General features: G+C 42.6%; 1 protein-coding gene across 1 annotated transcript in view; it reads left to right on the forward strand.

Moving 5' to 3' along the window:
- The first annotated feature begins 2321 nt into the window (after positions 1-2321).
- Positions 2322-22725, forward strand: part of LOC137638805 (chitinase-3-like protein 1) — a 98029-nt gene continuing 77625 nt past the window's right edge. The window contains exons 1-2 of the mRNA XM_068371186.1: positions 2322-2520; positions 2669-2793. Coding sequence (XP_068227287.1) covers positions 2364-2520; positions 2669-2793 — 282 coding nt within the window. The 5' untranslated portion in view covers positions 2322-2363. The remainder of the gene's footprint in view (positions 2521-2668; positions 2794-22725) is intronic.

The following is a 22725-nucleotide window of genomic DNA, read 5'->3' on the forward strand; positions in this document are numbered from 1 at the left end:
CTGCAGATCGACCTCTTCGCAACGAGTGACAGCAAGAAACTATCTTGTTACATAGCCCCTTACATGGACCCTCAAGCAGAGCGATGGATGCCATGTCCCTTGACTGGAACAGGTGGAATCCCATTTACCTGTTTCCACAAACCAATCTCATGCTAAAAGTCCTCGACAAGCTAAGATCACTCAGAGGGACAGCAAAGGTAGTAGCCCACAAGTTGCCCCAAAACAATTGGTTCCCTCTAGTCCTAGAGTTGAAACTGAAGTTGTTTCCTCTGCCAAATTCATTGCTGTCTCAACTGTTAAAGAGGTCGACTGTCTATGCTTCATCTTCGAGAACCAGCAACCTACATCTCATGATTTTCTCGCCTGTGAACAAAAAGTTTGGAGTCTCGAAGGATAAAGTTGACTTCATCGAGGAGTACAAGTCAAGTTCGACTAGGAGGCAATACGAATCGTCATGGAAGAAATGGGTGTCCTTTGTGAAAGCAAGGAAACCGACAGAGATATTGATAGATTTCTCTCTTGCATTCTTCATACACCTTCACAAACAAGGCCTGGCCTTTACTACAATTACTTCTTGTAAATCGGCCCTGGCTAGACCACTTCTGTACGCTTTTGAGTTGGATCTCTCCAGTGAAATAAATTTAGAAGGGGCTAGCGTTCGATCCCAGGTATGAGGTAGAAATTTATTTCTATTTGAGCACGATGTTGAGTTGATATTTATCCATATTGACTCATTAGGGGTAATTTAAAGGAATTACTATCAATTGTGTCACATGGTTGGCCGGGAAGTCGGGGAAAACTCGCTGGTAAGAGACTGATATCTTGCCAGAAAAATCCTGAACTGCAGATTAGCAGTTAGGTTCCGACTTCTTTTATGGCCTCTCGTAGAATGGTTGGAAGTGACCTAGCCTTTCATTAGAAGGGGCTAGCGTTCAATCCCAAGTATGAGGTCGAAATTTATTTCTATTTGAGCACGATGTTGTGTTGATATTTATCCATATTGACTCCTTAGGGGTAATTTGAATGAATTACTATCAATTGCGTCACATGGTTGGCCGGGAAGTCGGGGAAAACTCGCTGGTGAGAGACTGATGTCTCGCCAGGTAAATCCTGACCTGCAGATTAGCAGTTAGGTTCCGACTTCTTTTATTGCCTCTCGTGGAATGGTTGGAAGTGACCTGGCCTTTCATTAGAAGGGGCCAACGTTCGATCCCAAGTATGAGGTAGAAATTTATTTCTATTTGAGCACGATGTTGTGTTGATATTTATCCATATTGACTCATTAGGGGTAATTTGAATGAATTACTAACAATTGTGTCACGCGGTGGGCCGGGAAGTCGGGGAAAACTCGCTGGTAAAAGGCTGATGTCTCGCCAGGTAAATCCTGAACTGCAGATTAGCAGTTAGGTTCCGACTTCTTATATGGCATCTCGTGGAATGGTTGGAAGCGACCTGGCCTTTCATTAGAAGGGGCTAGCGTTCGATCCCAAGTATGAGGTAGAAATTTATTTCTATTTGAGCACGATGTTGAGTTGATATTTATCCATATTGACCTCATTAAGGGGAATTTGAATGAATTACCATCAATTGTGTCATGTGGTGGGCCGGGAAGTCGGGGAAAACTCGGTGGTAAGACACTGATGTCTTGCCAGATAAATCCTGAACTGCAGATTAGCAGTTAGGTTCCGACTTCTTTTATGGCCTCTCGTGGAATGGTTGGAAGCGACCTGGCCTTTCATTAGAAGGGGCTAGCGTTCGATCCCAAGTATGAGGTAAAAATTCATATATATATTTACACTATACACACACACATATATATATATATATATATATATATATATATATATATATATATATATATATATATATATATATATATATATATATATATATATATACATATGTATATATACATATATATACCTACTTACATACATATACATATATATATATATACATACACACGCACACACACACACATATATATATATATATATATATATATATATATATATATATATATATATATATATATATTATAAATATATATATATATATATATAATATATATATATATATATATATATATATATATATATATATATATATATATGTGTGTGTGTGTGTGTGTGTGTGTATGTGTGTGTGTACTAAAGAAAATAAATGAGAGGAAAAGTTGATATTTGTGCAAGTACTGTATAGTAAGGTGCACACAATTCATAAAATAGTATGTTTTAGACAAGTGAATATAAAAATTGTATAATTAGCAATTTCATGTTACCAAATTGAACAGCAACTTGTAAATAAAATCTTTTTTTTGTCCACAGAATTTAGGAGTGTTTTGAAACGTAGAAGTTTCATGGATGATGGCACCATTTTGGCATTTGTTTTGGATTCTGGTATTTTGGGATCTTGCTACTAGTGCAACAATTGAAAATGTTGAAGATATAAAAACTTCGACTGTGCAACTGTTCAACAACCAAAGTGTTACAAAGCAACATGAAGATGAGTGTTCTGTTTGTAAGTCCTGTACTTTTTTATGTAATATTTGTCCCATTCATAGTCCAATATTTTTTGTATTTTTTTTCAAAATATATAATTGAATTGCTTTACTAAGGATGCATTTAAGATTTTAAAACCAATGATATATACTTGTATCCCTTTACAGTTATATGTCCTGGGGATGGATTGTTTCGTGATCCCTGTGACTGCAGGAACTACTATAATTGTTATCTCAAATATGCTCACCTGAACACATGCCCAGAGGGAAAATTGTGGAGCCAGCAGCTGAAGGTATAGTAATTGAATTACTACACATTCTCTTACAGTACATAAGAATATGCCAACGTTACAGCTAAATCCAATGCAATATTCAGCATTGTATTTTTCCAATTCCAATAAAACTGGAAATTCATTTTACTGTATAGGAAGTTTATTTAGAAGTATGATATTGTAATAGCTATCTGTTTGTTCATCTTTTGTCTATAAGTTTGTACAAAACATTTACCTTGTCATTGTAACTCATCAAGGATTTCAAGCAAATTTCAAAAAAAGTAGACTATCATGTGCAGATTTGCATGATGGTAGACTCAAGTTTGTCTATGTCCACGAACAGGTCTGCCATACATGCTTGTCATTGCAACACTATTTACAGTTGAAAGGATTTTTGTTATATTAGGTAGAGGTAAAACATGTAGATGTACATGAAGGAATATAATCTGTTTGTCTGTTGGTCAGGGAATCTTCCACACACACTCCCTATCAGTGCCACTCCTCTATACATAGTTGAAGGAATGTAAAAAGTAAATCTGATGTGTAAATGTTCAGAGATTGTGGTAGTTGATCTGTTTTTATTCCTACTTGAATGCAAACTTCTGAGTCATGTAATAGGGTTACTACTGGTTTTGTTTCTTACGGCCAGACAAAAAAAGAATCGGTGGATTGCGTCATGCTATGCTGCTGGGTAGCTAGTGCGCATGACATTTTACACTTGTTGTTCCAAGCTTCTAGTCACTTCACTGCTGGCCATGGAGGTAGTAGGACGTCCCTGCCTTAACTCCTACAATCAGACAATTGCATCTTCTGCTCATCACCCTTATTTTTGCTTATTCTTGTGTCTGTGTGTTAGGCCATTATTTGTCAATTGCTTGATGCGTTCCTGTTCGGGCCATAATGGTCGCCCTTGTGGAACCTTTATGAGTAGGATAGATGTGGTTCCTCACCTGGTATGTCCGGTGTGTAGAGGAAAGAGATGTTTAGTAGAATCAACATGTGAGTATTGTAGGGAATGGTCATCTACCCAATGAGATAGATATTGTTCTTGCTGGAAGAAGTGAGCCAAGAGAGGTCATTTCCCTCCTTCTCCCTCGGAAAGTTGTGAGAAGAAACACAAGGTACAGTAAGTGTGGCATTGAACGTTCTCCCCCATCCTAATTATCCATGTCAGAATCCCTTAGAGGTTTCTGTCACGCAGGATGATGGCCTAAATTTCGTAAGCATATTATCTCCCAGTGTCTTTAATGTGCATTACGAGATTAAACCTGTTCTTATCGCGGATCCCCTGGCTACGGCAGCTGTGCATCCTAAACTAAATGCGCTTGATGCTTTTATTCCTGAATATACAGCCTTGTCTAGAACCCTGCACCCCCACAATGTGCTGAGGGGGGGGGGGGGAGTTATACCTCTCTGATTATGTAGACAAGATGTTCCTGTTAGAAGTGTCTCCGATCAGAACAGTAGAAGCATCTCCCCATTCCTGAAATGACCTTAGAGTTGAGCCTGTCATTTCCCTCATACGGAGGCTGCTTTATTGAAAGATCGCGATTACCAGTCTCCAACTCGTTCTACCAAGAAAGGCTTGCCTCGTATACCTAGGGGTCCTCAGCAGAAAACTCCTCTAAAGAGTGGCCGGGATGAGTCAAGAGATTTGTCATCTCTGTACTATGAGCGTGGTCTAACCACTTTGGTTGTGTCTCCCCCTCCAGCTTTGGCAATACCTTCATGCTCCAAGCAGGCATTTTCTTCAAAGCTTCCTAAAGCTGGGAAGTCGAATGTAACTATTCCTGCCATACCTAGAATTTTGTCAAAGAATTCTGTCCGGCCAAACGTTCAGAATTTTAAATCTGAATGTGCCGACAAATCTGAACATGATGAGAGACTAATTCCTCTGTCTCTCGATCTAGACATAGAAATGACCGCTCTTATGATGGGAATGATCTAGACTCCTCACTCAAGGGAAAGGAAAGATGTCAGAGGAAGGATAAAGAGCTCTTTCAAATCAGAAAATCATCAACAGGACATTATCACAATTGATGATTCTCCTGAGACAAATGTGTGGGGTGTGAGTACAAGCTCTGCTAATGTAACCCCACCTGAGGCTCCAGTACAGTATTGAGTTCTGAGGCCTCTCATTTTATTAAGATCATGAGCCTAATCTGCCACTTAAGAGGTCTGGATGTGCCTTCTTTTGCAGAGACTGCTAATAGATGAAGTGGCATTAGCAATATTTTTCTGCTTTCTCAGAATCCAAGACTTAGGTTTGATGTGACCCTTTCCAACCAAACGAAAGACACTCGAGTTTTTTTAAATTTTAGGTCTCAGCTGCGGAAAACTTGTTGAAAGCGAGTAGGTCTTCGAAATTTCCACCATTATCTCTGCCAAGCCAGAGAAGTTTGGCACTTTTAAGAGCCCTCTAGCCACTGATCTAGATGTGGCTCACTTTGTACCTTCAGTTTCGGCCAAAAGATTGCAGAATTTACCAACTACAATCTCTGGTCCTGAACTGGCAAATATGGAGGTAGCTTCCATGGCAGCCATTCAGACCTGTTCGTGGATAGACCACTCTTGTCTTTATCAAATTCTTTGTCTCTGCCTTAGCCTGGGCTCATACCATGGGTATCGGACTTTTCTGATACTGAGACGACTGGCTTCTCTTGGCGGAATCCTGAGCTCTCTTGCTGAAGCACAGAGACAAGTTGCTGGATCTGTGCAAGGAGTTAGGGATTCAAATGAACTTCCAGATGTCCAGCTTTGTCCCCAAACAATCCATTAGGTATCTGGGTATGGACATAGACTCGGTGTAAGCCAAAACCTTCCCTGCTGCAGACAGAGTAGCGAGGCTCAGGACTTTAGTAGCAACTTTCCTGAAAGGTTACCTCCTGCCTGCCTGTGAAAACAGAGGTTACTAGGTCACCTCTCTTCATGAGAGAAACTTGTCCCCCTGAGGAGATAGTATCTATGCTCAATGCAGTGGGCTCTGAAGAACCTGTGATCTCAAGCTTCAGATCCCCCTGCAACCCTGCTACAAAAAGTTCATGAGGTGATATCAGACCTCCTGCGGTGGCTTAAGGAGAACTTGTTAGTGGGAACACTCCTTCAGGATCCTCCCCCACAGTTCTTGCTGTTCACAGATACGTCTCGTCAGGGATGTGGCGCCCATATGGGAAAGGAAAATATCTTGGGTCTATGCTCAGAAGAAGATAAGAGCTTCCACATAAACTTCCTGGAAAAGAAAGCAGTGCAACTAGTGATACTCCACTTTGCAAATATTCTGATAAGTCACTCTGTGGTACTGATGAGCAATAACTCCACAGTAGTAACCTATATTTCCAAACAAGGAGGTACAGCCTCTCGCCTGCTATGCAGTCTAGCAGTAGAGATCCTCAAATGGACATAGTCCCAGGTGATCTCTCTCTCGGTGAGGTTTATCCCCAAGAAGAGAAACATCATTGAAACCAGCTGAGCCGTCAAGGGACGACAGTTGGTTCAGAATGATCTTTGCTTATTCTAATGGTTAACCAGGGCACCACCAACCTGTTGAGATACTACTGCTAGAGAGTCATTGGGTCCTTTGACTGGCCAGGCAGTGCAGTACTGTACTACATTGGATCCATCTCTCTAGTTACGGCTCATTTTCCCTTTGCCTATACATACACCGAATAGTCTGGCCTATTCTTTACATATTTTCCTCTGTCCTCATACACCTGACAACACTGAGATTGCCAAACTGTTGTTCTTCGCTCAAGGGGTTAACTACTGCACTGTAATTAGTCAGTGGCTACTTTCTTTATGGTATGCATAAAGCCTTAGAGACCTCACCCTGAAGACAGTCTTTCTACTTGCCTTAACTTTAGCCAAGAAAGTGAGTGAACTGTAAGGTATATATCTCTGTGTGTTCCATTCCAGAGGGTGGAGAGAAACGTCTTTATCTTTTGTTCCTGAATTTGCGGCCAAAACCCAAAATTAGGTTGATAATGATATTTGATTTGACTCTTTCATGATCTTGTCTCTCAAAGAGGTAACTGATGATCCAAATAACATTACTATATCCTGTAACAGCAGTATGTAGATATCTAAAAAGGACGCAGTATCCCAGACCCAGGATCTCCAATTTGTTTGTGAGCACTGGCCATTCCAAAAAGAAGGTTTCCAGAAATACCATTTCTTTTTGTTTGAGAGAAATTATCATGGCATTTTATAAGTCCTCAGGGGAAGCGTCTCCAAAGTCTGCCCCTCAAGCCCATGATATATGTGGACTTGCTGCAACCCTAGCGTTCTGCAAAATCCACTCAGTAGCTCAAGTTTTAAAAGTAGGAGTCTTGAAGAGACAAACCACTTTTACAAACCACTACCTTAAAAATTGCACACAGGTACTTTGACACATTTTCTATAAGACCCATTGTTTCTGCACAGCAAATAGTCTAATCTAAGCTCTCATGGGACAAGTAACTGCTTTTATCCCAGGCATCAGTTACAGTACTCTCTGCATTATACGGATGTTTATGAGCATCAAGGTGAAAAGCGATTTTGATTGAACTTGAAGCCCTCACTTAAAATTTCCCTAATGCAGGTAAGAAAGCCCTGTATTAAGCTAGTTGCCTGATATACTGTATAACAATATATTGCATATATTAATATTAAAAGTCACTTGATGTTCATATCACTTCACCCGGGTAAGGCTCTTTAGATTGAGGGTAAAGGGCAGACCTATTACTCCATGGAGACTTTCTCTCCCACTTAAGAAAGTCTCCCCATTAAATGACTCAGAAGTTTATATCCGGGAAGGAATAAACTGCAAATTTGATACAAATTGTATTTTTCCTAGCTATACAGACCTGAGTCATTTTCGTAAGGTCCCACCTCAGCTACCCCTCAAGTCTTCAATCAGAATAGTGATATGACTAGATGCTTGGGACAAGCATAAATTGTCATGTGCACTAACTGCCCAGCACCATAGCATAACGCAATCTGCCAATTCTTTTTTTTTTTGTCTGGCCGTATAAAACAGAACCAGAACTAACCTCATTAAATGATTTAGGTTTGTATAGCTAGGAAAAATACAAATTGTATCAAATTTCCAGTGTTTATATTTATGTACAGTGCAAAAGTAAGCAATAGCTGTTTGTTTCAACTCAAATACAAACTTCTGTCATTTTCAATAAAATCAATTTCTTGTGCAAGCTGGACCAATTGTTGAATCATTAACCAGTTGTCTAGGCAACCTTGAGTGGTTGAGGGGATCCACCTACCTACCTTTCCGTCAGTTAGTGAATGGATGTTAAACTGCCGTTCTTCAGCATTCCCGTTGCTTATGCAGAGGGAAAAGTATTGGCTAAGAAGATTATACTTGTGGGCAATTAATATTTGACATGTCTATATTGCATAGGGGGAATTCATGTTTGCAAGAATCTTCTTGTGATGAGTGTAGGGTATGATCTCTGCAGTGAGCAGAAATTTAAAAGAATAGAAAGAGAGCCAAGAAATGTTTGTTGATATCTAAGGACGGGAACACTTTTCATCTTCTGCCAAAAAAACAACTTATTTGTTTTCTCTCATCTTCTTGGGATAGTCCTTCTACATCTGCTGGTACTACTCAGGCTTGGTCTACCCGAATATTAGTTAAGTGGTAGGGCTCCCTTGACCATCCACAAGTCTGTAGTTTGTTCCTATGGTGATGACTACTGTACTTCCCCCAACTATAAATTCACCCCTGTGCATGTCTGAGAAATGCGCACAACAAACAATAGAACAGCAGCATGAAGCTGCGAACAAAGGAACGAAGCGCCAAAGACGTATGGGAGCACCGAAAGGTGATAGGATATGTAACGGCTCCTCACTTATCCTTCCCTTTAGTGGATTAGACTGGGTAAAGTCTGTTGGGGGTGCAGATATCTATGGTTATCTTAGGATACGTCCCTGATTATATATGCTATATACGGATAGTTGTTCCAGGGGTTGGAACCCCATGATACCTGACGGTAATTATTTTCTAATGTCACTCACAGAAATATTATGCAGTAGGAAGCAGCCGAAGGGAACTTCTATCAGGACGACATGGCTCGAGCCCAAAAATAAATTATTTTGAATTTTTTTATTTTGTCACATTGACCAGAATACTTTGGTAGGATTTAGTAAGTTTCTTAGAAATGGACATTCGACTTATGAACTTTCAAAATTAAGAAACTGTGATAAATACAATTTTATTTTAAAGTGTTTTAGGTTGCAAAAACAGCGGTAGTAATTTCTTTTATACATATAGACTAACTCACTCATGTTAGAAAAAAAACTGTCATTTAAAAACAATGGAGATTAGGGATTTGGGTGTCATGAGTTTGATGCCTAAGTTAATCTTGTTGAACTTAAGAACCAACTCATGAAATATATCTTATTCATATGTTGGAGACTGGTGTACAAACTTTGCTCTATGATTTCATTGTTCCTATACTAAGAAACCTCCCGTTATTTATGTGGATTATCTTTCAGCGCAGCTGGAAGGTAGCCATTAGACTTTAATAGCGAGATTGCAACCCTTACTAACCACATAAGCGGGTAAGCTGGGGGTAGCTGAGGGGTACCCAGCTGCATCTATATATACTCTCACAACAGTGAGAGACATCCCTTTTTCTTTTGGCTTGGTAGAGATCGGATGTGTCCTCTCTCTCCTTGACTGTCATTGAACTTTTAATTTTGCTTTCTCTTTTTCAGGTGTGCATGTTCTCTCTACGATCGCCTTTATGTGTACGTTTCTACGATTGCCTTCATGCAAATGTGTCCAGAGCGCGAGGGTGCCGCATGTGGTACTTTCATTTTTTCGTCACAGACCGATCCGTACTCTCTGTGTCCTTCGTGTTAGCAGGGTTGGCCCTGCGCAGAGTGTAGGGAGTGGCCTGCCTCCCAATGGGAGAAATTTGGGCGGTGCAGGAAGAAGGCGAAGCTTGATCTTTCTCCCTCAGGGGCGAGGAAAGTGGGTTTTTCTTCTTCATGCACCCCCAAATCTCTTTCTAAAGCTCCCTCTCGCTCGCGCTCTTCCGAGGGAGAATAGAGTAGGAGCGCAGACCGACTAACTCCTTGGCAACCCCGGGATACTGGGGCTTTGTTGCTTCTCCTAGAGGAGCAACTTCACTTCTAGCTGCTTTCGAGCCTTTCTCCCTTTCAGATTTGTTGCAGGTGTGGTTGTCCTTAGGGATTTCGGGACCCCCTTTGAAGGAGGAGCTTCTGTGGCTTCTTCAGCGTGGTGCCAGGATGGACTTCCCTGGAGCCGTCGACATCTCAATCTCTGGAATTGTACGAGGTCCATCTTTTGCCTTCTCCTGGCCCTTCTATGCGTGGATGAGGTGATCGCTCACGTTTGCCTCTCCCTGCTGATGACGAACGCTTTCTGCATCTTGGGACCTCGTCGTCCCCTAACCTTCAACCCTTTGCATCTCCCCACAGGAACACGCAGGTTGCAGGTGTAGATCTTTCAGGGACCAGTGCTCCTACCACCAATAGTGCTTAAGGACGAGTATCGCCATCACCTCACCCTTCTGGACACTCTTCCCCTGATAGCCATTCACGAGGATCGGAAGATCTAACGGATCGTAGGTCATCACGATCCGAGAGTTTTTTTTTATAGAAGGCGCTCACAAGACCGTGGGTCTCAACGCTCTCCTCAGAGGTGTTCTTCTTCACAAGAACAAGTCACACGACCGCCTTCTACATGATCTAGAGCAAAGTCTAGACCTAGGTCCAGACGCTCGTATTCTAGATCTCAGAGATCTAGATCACGAGAACGTCGCTCGTGCTCGCGAGTACGACGCTCCCGTTCACGAGGGTGGCGTTAACGCTTGCGAGGGTACCGTTCACGAGAACGACATTCACGTTCGCGAGGCTGATGCTCACGTTCACGAGATAGGCATTCGCTATGTTCACGCTGTTCTCGAACGAGAGCTGGACCTTCTGTTCACAAACATCTCATTCACGATCACGAACCGAGCGTTCGTGATCAAGGTTTTGACGTTCTTCGTCTAGAGGTAGAGGTAGGCGCACGTGCAGTCCATCTGTGCGTAGTCCCTCAACCAGACCTTCTTTCCAAACAGCCTCGGACTGAACCTGATGAAGTGAATGACCATTCCTCAAACAGGTGTCCAGTTGAACCTCCAGTGCCTTTCACTGCCTGGGGAGTCTAAGTGAAGCGTTCGCCTACTCGACGCTTGGAAACCCGTCTTGCGGTGGCACATTCTCCAACTAAAGCGGTCCCTACTCAGAAGCCTCCTCTGCCAACTTCATTGGACATAGGGTCTTCTCTTAGGCAGCAGGAAGGTGTTAGACCTTCCTCTTCCTATATGGCTCCTAGTGCTCCTGTTGCGAGCACCTCTGCTTGGGAATCGCATGCATTCACGCATTAATCTCGTAATTTTGCGAGAAAATCGGCCGTTTTTGCAAGCAATTCACAAGCAGACATGTCAGAACCGTGAGCAAGTGCGGTACCAACGCCTCATACCTCAGCTTCTTCTACCTCCAGCGGATGACCAACACCCTTTCCAGAGTGTTTCAAGGAGCCTCCTAATAGGTTCGCTAATGTACTTATTAGTCCGGACCTTCCTTAACGTCCGAAGGAACGTGTTCCTCTGCTTCAGAGATTATCACCTGCATTGACTGGAGCTCCTTCTGGAGTTCCCCCAAAAGTACACTTTCCTAGGGAATTCCAGGGTTTACTTAGAGGATCAGAACTTCCTCCATGGGTGAAAACGTTCATCTCCAACCTGCTTAAGTCTCTGCTGAAGGTCCTAATCCATCTGACTCTTATTTGGCCAACTTACCCTTTATGCCAGTGAAGGTAAAAGAGGTCAGTACTAATAGACAGAAATGGAGGATGAAAGGCGTAACACCACCGTATGCTGACATCATCCGCCCTAGGACGAGTAGGGAAAAGTGAAATTTCCCTGAGTGAAATTTCCATGCGTGAAACTTCCCTGCGTTTACACCCGCCCCTTTGAAACCTCTTGAGCACATGGGGGTTCAACAGCTTATCGTTCTGTAACGCCCATTAGATCCGTCTCTTCCTCTAAAATTAAAACAAGCTTCGACAGCGGTCTGTCGTATTCCTTGCCCTCTCTCCTGACAGTCACCGTCCTCTCCAAACCATCTTTTCCTACTTTGGTCTGCACTACTCTAGCCAATGGCCAATGGCAGCGTGCCTCATTCTCCTTGACCATAAGGACTACGTCTCCCACCCCGACGTTTCGTCGCTCTTTGAGCCATTTCTGGCGCTGTTGTAACACCAACAGGTAATCACGTTTCCAACGGGCCCAGAACTGCTCGGCCATATGCTGCACCTGCTTCCATCTTTGCTTAGAGTGGCCACCTATTGCAATGTCGCAGCCTACAGGCGAATCTCCCATGTTTAAAAGCTTGTTCGGTGTGAGTGGAACCGGGTCTCTACTGTCTGAGGTGACGACAGTAAGGGGCCTACTGTTAACCGTTGCCTCCACTTCACAAAAGAGTGTGCATAGCCCTTCATAATCCAATTGCTGTGTCCCCAAGACTATATCTAAGACCCTCCTCACGGTACCTATCAACCGCTCCCATGCTCCACCAAAATGTGAGGCGCCGGGAGGATTGAAAATAAATTCCACACCACACCCGAGCAACTCATTGCGCACCTTGTTTCCTGCCAAGAACTCATAACTGGAGTCGAAAACTTTCCGCGATCCCACAATATTAGTACCGCAGTCGCATCTAACTGTCTTGACCTGACCACGACGAGCCAAAAACCTCCTGAAGGCACTAATGAACGAATCTAATGTGAGATTTGAGGCCACCTCCAAGTGTATGGCCCTCATGTTCAAGCAAGTGAATATAACTCCCCAATGCTTCATCTGTGCTCTGCCTCGTTTTATGTAGAATGGCCCAAAAAGGTCCACCCCAGCGCGATAAAATGGGGGTTTCCCCGACTCCACACGATCAGGTGGTAAATCGGCCATTAGCTGCTCGATAACCTTTCCATGTGCCCTGCGACACCTAACGTATCTACTCAGCACGCGTCGCACTGCTGCATGGCACTTAATTACCCAAAATTTCTCCCTCATCAGGCTCAGCACATGCATTACACCCATATGGTTAGAATGCTCATGATAATACTGGATCACCATGTCTGTCAAGGGGCCCTTATACGGCAAAATAATTGGATGCCATTCGCTTGGAGAGATATTTGCCGAAGATAACCTACCTCCAACGCACAGAAGCCCATTTCTCAGGATTGGTTTCAAACTTCTTAGGGAGCTAGAGGCCCTAATAGTTCCTCCCTTCTCAAGGCTCTCTATCTCTAATTCGTAATCAACACGCTGTGTTACCTGCACTACCATCGTCTCCGCCAAGCTAATAATTTTGGTGGACAAATGCATATCTAGCTCGCTGAGAAGCTGCCTGTGTTTATAAATAATGTACCTAGCAAATAGCAACAACCAACCCAAAGCTCTAAGGAGCTTGATCCACCTGGAATAGTGGTGGATGATTTTATACATACCTGTTTGCCTGATGTCCATCCCAATCCTGAAACTAATTATTTGGTAGCCTCTAGTTCCTGTTGGTCTTATCTCATGCTTAACTTCTAATCCTTCCACACCATCTGACATTTGAGCTGGCTCAGTTGGCCAGAAGCACTCCTCCTTCAACAAAAACTCCGGCCCTTTTCGCCACCTTTCTGACTGCTTGGAACGTGTTGCATCGTCTTCTGGGTTCCACTCAGAGTTAACATACCTCCACTCTTTCTGATCACTGCCCTCCCTTATCATAGAGACACGGTTTGCCACAAATGTCTGGTATCTGGCCTGATCATTCCTAATATATCGCAAGACAGTTGTTGAGTCGGTCCAATAATACACCACATCTACCCTGAAATCTATCATGGTCAGAATAGTGCTTCCTAGTCTTACGTCCAGTACCGCTGCACTATGTTCTAGGCGGGGCACTGAAACATGTTTCAATGGTGCTACCCTTGCCTTTCCCATGATGAATCTGCAAGATACGTTTCCCCACGGGTCCGAGACCCGCAAGTATGCCACTACTCCCAAAGCCATGATGCTTGCATCTAAAAACAAATGCAACTGTACTAGGGTGGCTGATTCCCATGGAATAACCTTCAGGCTTCTGGGCGCACTTGTCCCGCTGGTCTGGCTCAGCTTGTTTGTCCACGCCTTGATGCGGTCCGTAGTGTCAGAGTCCAATTCCATGTCCCAAGCTATCTTTAATCGGCAGAGGTCCTGCATGATGACCCTACCCTCGATTAAAACTGGCGCCAATATTCCGAGTGGATCGTAAATCGAGGCTATGGCTGACAACAGGTCCCGCTTAGTCCTTGGAACTGATATTAGCTCTATTCGGACACCCAATTCATCAGTGGCCAAGTCCCACTGTACTACCAAAGCCTTTGTCTTATGTGACTCTGATCCCTCTATAAGCTCTGAGGTGCTCCTACTGTACCACTCCCTCGGGATGGATGACATAACCTCCACACAAGGGCTGCTGAACTTTGTCAATGTAAATCCCCCTTTTTTGCAGAGCTCCTTAACCTCTAACAAATTGACTAACAGTGCATCTTTGCGATCCTTGGCTCTCAAGCAGTCATCTACATAAAAAATTGTTGGCAACTGTGAATCGTGTTTCCTCTGAAAATTCATTCCCAAAGTCGCTTGCCGTCTGTTTCAGCACGAAGTTTGTAATGCTCGGAGAAGAGAAGGCCCCGAACAGGTGGACTGTCATTTTCCACTCTTTGGGTTCCTTGTCAAGACTATTTTCCCACCAAAAGAACCTGAGGTAATCCAGCTGATGCTCTTGTACCCGTACCTGATAGAACATAGTATTTATATCTCCTCTATAGGCAAATACACCTCCCCTAAACTTTACCAATACGCCCAGCAAAGAGTTCATCATATCAGGTCCCTGCAATAGTAGGTTATTCAATGATGTACCCTCCACCTTCCTTGCACAGTCAAATACAACACGGACCTTGTCTGGCTTGTCTGGATGTTGCAAACCAAAATGAGAAATGTACCACACATTTCCCGGGCTGGTTGCGGTCACTCGCTCAGTATAGCCTTTCTGTTGCATCTCTCTCATGAAGGCACTATACTGCTTAGCGTAGTTACCATCCTTCACTAGCTTCTTACGAAGGCTGTGCATACGGTGCAATGCGATGTCCCTTGTTTCTGGCAATGGCCCATGATTGCCACGCAGAGGCAATGGCACCTCGTAACTTCCTCCTACAGTTCTAACCCCTTTCTCTATTATCTCTAGCCATTTCCTGTCATCTGCAGACATTTCCCTTCTGTTAGATGCAACATCGTCATACTCACGATCATAACTCTCAACCAGCATGCGGTCTAACTCAAGGCGCTTGCTTGTCACTTGGATCCTATTGACATGCTCTTGACACCTTTTGTCCTTTGCTCCACATACCACCCAGCCCAATAATGTTCGTATGGCATGTGGTTCATGGAGGCGTGTTGAATTGATAACTTCCCTTGGCTCAAGCAGGTGAGGAACATTGTTCCCAATTAATAAACCTACCTCCGCTTCTACCTCTGGGATGTAAATCTCTCGCAAGTGTGGCCAGCGTTCCAGATCTCCAGACCTGACCACATCACACTCATCAATTGGTATGCGAGGGGCACTCAACACCGGGGGGAGTGTAATGCAAGTCTTGCCCTCATAGTCCAATACTGACAATCCCGAGATTAGGCTGCATGCAACTTCCCCTACTCCGTTGATGGTATCAACATTCACCTTAATGTCCTGCCTCTCAGTGCTGCCTAGAGTCTGCATTAAAGCTTCCGAGACAATGCATGTGGAACTCTCATTGTCCAAGAAGGCCTTCGTGAAAACCTCCCTTCCTTCCCTTGACCTAATCCTTATCGGCACAACTGACATCCCTGTACCAATGCTACCTCCTCTAACTGCCCTGAACATAGCAATTTTGTCATGTGTTCCTTCCTTCTGAGCCATTAAGGCTCTATTTGAGCACTCCTGGTGTCGATGCAACAGAGTTGGGTGATTTCCATTACATATGTTACAACTTTTCCTGTTTCTGCAATACTGAGACCTATGACCACTTCTCAGACTGTCAAAACAGACCCCCAACTCCCCTATGGCTCCCAGTTTTTCCTCAGGTCCCATTTGAGATATTTGGTGGCATTCATCCACTATATGGGGTCCTGTACAGTACCAGCATGAAAGCGGGGCAGTTCTGTTACATGAAACTTTCCTAGCCTTAGTTAAACACTCAGCCCTGCTTGGTGCTTTTCCTTCTCCTATCCGAGGGGTGTCTTCCCTTCTGCCCTTCTGAAATAGGTGGCACCCAAATAGAGGATGTTTCAAGACCCTAGCCTCTCCTTCAATAAAACTTACCAAATCATCAAACGACACAGTCCTCTTTTTCTCCTCAATAATCTTATCAGCAACTCTACACCATCGAGTCTGCACCCTAGAGGAGAACTTGCTAAGGATCAACCTCATTGTTTTTGGATTTTGCAATTCGGCGATGCCATAAGGGACGCACGAAATTGCATTTCTGCAGGTTTTGAGTGCCACCGAGTACTCGTCATAGTCTTCCGCGTTGTTTTCCCTTATATCTTTCCATTTAATGATCTTATCCACAAACGCAGTGGCTATCTGTTCAAGGTTGCCATATCGCTCCTCCAGAAACTTCCTTGCCTGCTTATAGCCCTCTGAAGCTTCTAAGTGGAGGCAAGCTGCCACAATATCATTTGGCATGCCTGTCGTGTATAAATCCAGATACCTCAGCCTTTCCTTATCATTCGTCAACTGGCTACTAAAGACTTCATCAAATGAGCGAATGAACTTAAAATACTTTGTACGATCCCCATCAAACTTAGCTATATCCTGCTTGGGCATCAAGCTTTTAAGGCTGCAAGAGGTTAACGCTTGCATGACTTCCTTATTGCTCAAGTCCCCTTGGTCATTCCCGCCCGAGCAACAGCATCCACCTAACCCAATCTCGGGCGCTCCCATATTCAAATGCATCGGTCTCTCACTCCCACTTACATCACAGGGTTTGTGTGGTCCCTTATCCTAGGGATGTGAGTTATTTCTTTATCATTCTCCTCAAGATCTTGTAAAACCTTCTCCTCTGCCTCCACTCCAACTAACTCTGCCTCTAAACCGAGCATCTCCCTCTTAGATTTTAGCGCTGCTTCCTCTCACTCTATGACCTTTATCTCCTTCATCACCCATAATTGTGCTGCCAACCTGGCTCTAGAAACAGCTAATAATACACCCATGCTCCCAGTAGAACTCGCGCGCGACTGTTGAGATCTCCCGGAAGCAACAGATTGCATACCAATGACTGATGCGCTATCCCCCAAATTTAAATGACCTTCCACTTCCGTGGGCTCTTCAGTGCACTCGCCTATCTTGTGGCCCTGATTAACTCCACTATCCTACCTAGCCTCAAGTCCCTGCAAAAACTCCTGTACCTCTACGCCATCCTTCTCTAGGGCTTCACCTAGACGCTGACACAATTCAGACTTGTTCCCTCCTTTTGGGAGGCGTCTAACTTCCAATTCTTCCCTCAATTGCGCAACCTTTAGGGTCTCCATTTTCCTAGGCTCCGTTCCATCCCTCCCTATGAGCTAACAAAATTCTCTAGTTGAATCGTAGTTGACCTAACCAATGAGTGGCCGAGAACCTGCACTACTCAATGAAGACCACTAACAGTACCTATGTTGCGACTTCCTAAAAATCCTCTAAGCCTAGAGAGCAATCCCTAAATGTATCAATGTCTCGTGTCCCAGTCCTACTTAAAATAACTTCTATTTGACATGTCCCAGCCTCCACCTGAAAGAAACTCCTACCTGAAATAACTTCTATTTGACATATCCCAGCCACTTCCTGAAAGAACTCCTACCTGAAATAACTTCTATTTGACATATCCCAGCTTCTTCCTGAAAGAACTCCTACCTGAAATAACTTCTATTTGACATATCAAAGCCTCTACCTGAAAGAACTCCTACCTGAAATAACTTCTATTTGACATATCAAAGCCTCTACCTGAAATAACTTCTATAGCTCCTACTTGAAATAGCTAAGTCCCTCCTTTTTATACCTAAGTTCTAATACCGTGCGGCATGTGGCAAACTAACATCTGTCAAACTGAGAACTTTAGTGACCATTGGCTTAGGATTACAGAGCCCGTAACCGACGTTGGAAAGGGTTTCTTCATATACATAATCCACAAATTAGTAAAGTTAAATTGGGTAACCGTAACGTTACGTGCTAAGTTCTCATTTGAATGGGTTCTAAATTGGACATTCTAAGAAATATTTTCATGCCACACACAGAATAAACTTATGTATTAAAGCAAACCTGTGATACCATTAACCTAAAACCAGTTATGAGTACCTATAGACGATTATACCCGAACCAAATACAGAACCAAGGGACCACATTATAAAAATTCCATGAGGTTTCCCTCGACGATCAGATGTTACTAAATCGAATCAAAATACATGAATAATGACCGGAGAACCCAACATTCTGACTTTCTCCAAGTCTTAATGCACTACACACATCTGTCCATGCTCACCTTCTAATTGAAAATGCTTTACAAATAAACTACTCAAGTTCAAATGTAAAATTTTCATGCTATTTTTAATTAAACATCAACTCCTCTGTCATAAAAAAAACCAAGATAATTGGCACTTCAAAAATATTACACTACAGGACAATTTCCTCGATGAACTTCGTCAATATCTTATATATTAATAAGATAATCACGCATTGCAACTTACGAACATTTAATACCCTCATAAATCTGGGTCCCGTGAATGAAAATCTATCACTCTTGTTGACAGCAGCCAACCTTAAACATGAGCAGACATTACCTAATTGCGCCTATTATATATCATAATTTTCTCTTTTCCACTTAGCTTGTTGCATGATGTCGGCAGACGACTTGTTATTTTTCTCAGCTTTCCAGAGGGACCAGGTGCGTGACTCCACGTGCTCCTTCAGACTTCCACCCACGCTGTACCATAAAACAAACGAAATTTTGACTGCTAAACGGCCCTTCTTCGTGGGTTATTTAAAGTACTCGCCCTCATTTTGAAGGATTTATTTAGTCGAAGGTCACTGGAAAAATTACATACAATGAGAAATTCATATGGTGACAATTCTTCAATTATTCTAAAAAAAAAAAAAAAAACATATTTAAAGAAAAACCCTATTCTCTACACATTTCAAAACAACATTATTGGAAAAACTCTATTGCTATAATTTCAGTAATTGTAATTCCTTTGTATTCTATTTCTTCCATGTTACACATTTTTATTAATATTTCCAATAAAGACCTCTGGTATAATAACTTGATTACAAAATTCGTAATACTAGGTGGGTGAATCCCTTGGTTCTGCTATATATCGAATCTTTAAGAAATATGCACTAAGCATTAATAGACATCATTAAGTCATGAGAGAATTCCACTAAATAGTTATTCGATCTGTGGCATATTTTATCTAGCTTAATCCCTTACGAACTCTATTTTCCCTCCTTAAATTGTAAAGACCTCTTGATAACATCTTTTACTTACAAATTTGTTTGTGTGTCCACTGCAAAGACCGTCCAGCTCTGTCCCCTCATAGGCTGCAGGCAAGTCCCTACCGAGGGTACGCCACTGTTAACACAAGCACACCCCTCACTTTATTTCATGTGTCTATAATTCATCATATTAGCAACCCTATTTAGCTATTGTTATTTAAAAAGCAACCCTGGCAACCCTTTTACGTCTATAAATCTCAGAACACTGTGATGCTTACCTTATATCATAATTCCATCTTAAAGTCGTCGATGTGGACTCTCTCAAGCATGTTTACTCTCAACGCCTGGTACTGTTTGAAAGACCCACCTGCCGCTTTCCCAAGCGCTTGACAGAGGGGCGGCGGGAGATGGACTGATGGTTCTTTTGTTTTCTTTTGTTGCTAACATATAAAAGGTGTCCCCCATAATTATTGTTTCTGACGGAAACTTCCTCATTTTAATATTCTTATTATTTGGTAACGGTACGCCTCTATTAGTGACCGAAATTTAATTAAAAATTTTGGATTTACCACGAACCGTCATTCAAAGTTGCGCAGGGAAAAGTGAAATTTCCCTGAGTGAAATTTCCATGCGTGAAACTTCCCTGCGTTTACAGAGGTAGTGAAGGTTGAAGAGCTAATTAAACCTGAGGTAAAAAGTGAATATCAAGAAAGGTTGGAAATGGCATATGACACAGTGAAAGTGATAGAAACTGGTAATTTAGATGAGTGGAAGTTAGTAAAACAAAATTTTGTTGGGATTGTAAGTGATGTGTGTGGAAAGAGGATAGTTGGAGGCAGCATGATGAAGGGTAGTAAATGGTTGAATGAACGAGTGAAGATATAAGTGGAAGAGAAAAAGAGGGCATTTGAAGAATGGCTGCAGAGTAATAGTGAAGAGAAGTATGAAAGATATAGAGAGAAAAATGTGGAAGTAAAACGTAAGATAGCTGAGTCAAAGAGGGCAGCTGACTGGAAAGAAGTGAAGAGAGTAAGGAAGTGTGGTTCAAGAATTGAAAAGACAGTGAAAGATGGAAATGGAAGGTTGTTAATAGGAGAAGAGGCAAGGAAATGTGGGTGGAATATTTTGAAAGTTTACTGAATGTTGAGGATAATAGGGAGGCAGATATAATTGTTATTGCAGGTGTTGAGGTGCTAGTAATGGGAGATGAGAATGAGAGAGAGATTACAAGAGAGGAAGTGAGGAGAGCATTAGATTAAATGAGAGTAGGGAAAGCACCTGGTATGGATGGTGTGAGAGCTGAGATGTTGAAGGAAGGGGGTGTGACTGTACTTGAATGGTTGGTGAGATTGTTTTATATGTGTTTTACGTTGTCAATGGTACTAGTAGACTGGGTGTGTGCGTGTATTGTACCACTATATACTGTAAGGCTAAGGGAGATGTGCATGGGTGTTGTAATTCAAGGGGTATTAGTTTGTTGAGTGTGATTGAAAAAGTGTATGGTAAAGTACTGATTAATAGGATGAAGAAAAAACAGAGAATGCAGTCTTAGAAGTACAGGGTTGTTTTAGAAGAGGTAGGGAATGTATGAATCAGATTTATACAGTTAGGCAGATATGCGAGTAATATTTAGCAAAAGGCAAGGAGTTGATTGTTGCGTTTAAGGATCTAGAGAAAGCGTATGATAGAGTTAATAGGGAAGCTATGTGGAATGTGATGAGGTTATATCGAATTGGTGGAAGGCTGTTGCAAGCAGTGAAAAGTTTCTACAAAGGTAGTAAAGCATGTGTTAGGATAGGAAATGAAGTGAGCGATTGGTTTCCAGTGAGAGTGGGAGTGGGGCTGAGACAGGGATGTGTGATGTTGCCGTGGTTGTTCAACTTGTTTGTTGAAGTGGTGAGAGAGGTGATTGCTGGAGTGCTTGGTCGAGGATTGAAACTGATAGAGGATAGTGACCATGAATGGGAGGTAAATCAGTTGTTGTTTGCGTATGATACTGTACTGGTTGCAGACCCGGAAGAGAAGCTTGGTCGATTAGTGACAGAGTTTGGAAGGATATGTGAGAGAAGCAAGTTGAGAGTTAATGTGGGTAAGAGTAACATTATGACATGCATGAGAAGGGAGGGTGGTGCGAGGTTGAATGTCATGTTGAATGGAGAGTTACTTGAAATAGATCAGTTCAAGTATTTTGGGTCTGTTATTGCAGCAAATGGTGGAGTGGATGCAGATGTACCTCAGAGAGTGAATGAAGGATGCAAAGTGATGGGGGCAGTGAAGGGAGTGGTAAAAAATAAAGGGTTAGACATGAATGTAAAGAGAGTTCTGTATGAGAAAGTGACTGTACCAACTTTGATGTATAGATCGGAATTTTGGGGAATGAAAGTAATAGAGAGACAGAAATTGAATGTGTTTGAGATGAAATGTCTGTGGAGTATGCCTGGTGTATCTCGATTAGATACAAGAGGAAGGCCAGGGTTTGGGTAGGTGGATGGAGTGAAGAAAGCTCTGGGTGATAGGAAGATAGATGTGAGACAGGCAAGAGAGCGTGCTAGAAATAGTAATGAATGGCCCTGCTGCTTCCTCCGGCGCCTTGGTGACTGCTTAGGTAGCAGCAGTAGTTGATTCAGCATATGAAACTTCATCTATGGGGGAAAATTGGGGAGGGTGGGCTGTGTCACCCTAACAGTACCAGGCAATCTTGTCTGAATCCCTCGTCAGGCGGGCAGGAGCGGAGAAAGGAAAGGTCCCCTTTTGTTCATTTGTTTGATGTCGGCTACCCTCCAAAATTGGGGGAAATGTCTTGGTAAATAGATGACTATCATTTTCCTCTCTGAAGTTTCTATGATGAATGGATTTGTAAGAATCTGTGTTTTTACAACATGAAGCCTGTTTTTCTTACAAACATATCAGTTATACTTTATAGTACCTTCACACCCTTTGATCTCTGGAAGGTCTTGGAGAAAGGACTGGTGGGAAGTTGCCATATGATAGGCCTGCGCAAGTTCAGTTGGTTCCCTTTCTTTCATGATCAGAACAGGTTGCTGTAATTGGAGAACAGTTGTACAGAACTGTGCTTGCTAGCATCACCTAAGACTCAAAAATTTTGAATTTTTTTGGTAAGCAGGGAGCAGGTTCCAGAGAAAATGTAGTTGGTATATCCCATGCTATGTATCCCACCTAAGAACATCAGTCTGGATGTGATAGAACTTTCTCAAGTGTTGCTCTAGGGGGAAAAATGATGAGGTCCCTTAGGTCAAATGTATCCCATGGTGGTGTCATGGCCCCTCAGTCCTTAGTCTCAACATCACATCCTTTTGAATAGCATCAACAGACTTCTCAGTAACTAGAGCTTCATGAAGAGGTTAAAAAAATTATTAGTAATAAATATGTGACATTAAGGACCTCTGCTAAGGT

The sequence above is a fragment of the Palaemon carinicauda genome, chromosome 3 (genome assembly GCF_036898095.1).
Source record: "Palaemon carinicauda isolate YSFRI2023 chromosome 3, ASM3689809v2, whole genome shotgun sequence".
NCBI classification, from domain to species: domain Eukaryota; kingdom Metazoa; phylum Arthropoda; class Malacostraca; order Decapoda; family Palaemonidae; genus Palaemon; species Palaemon carinicauda.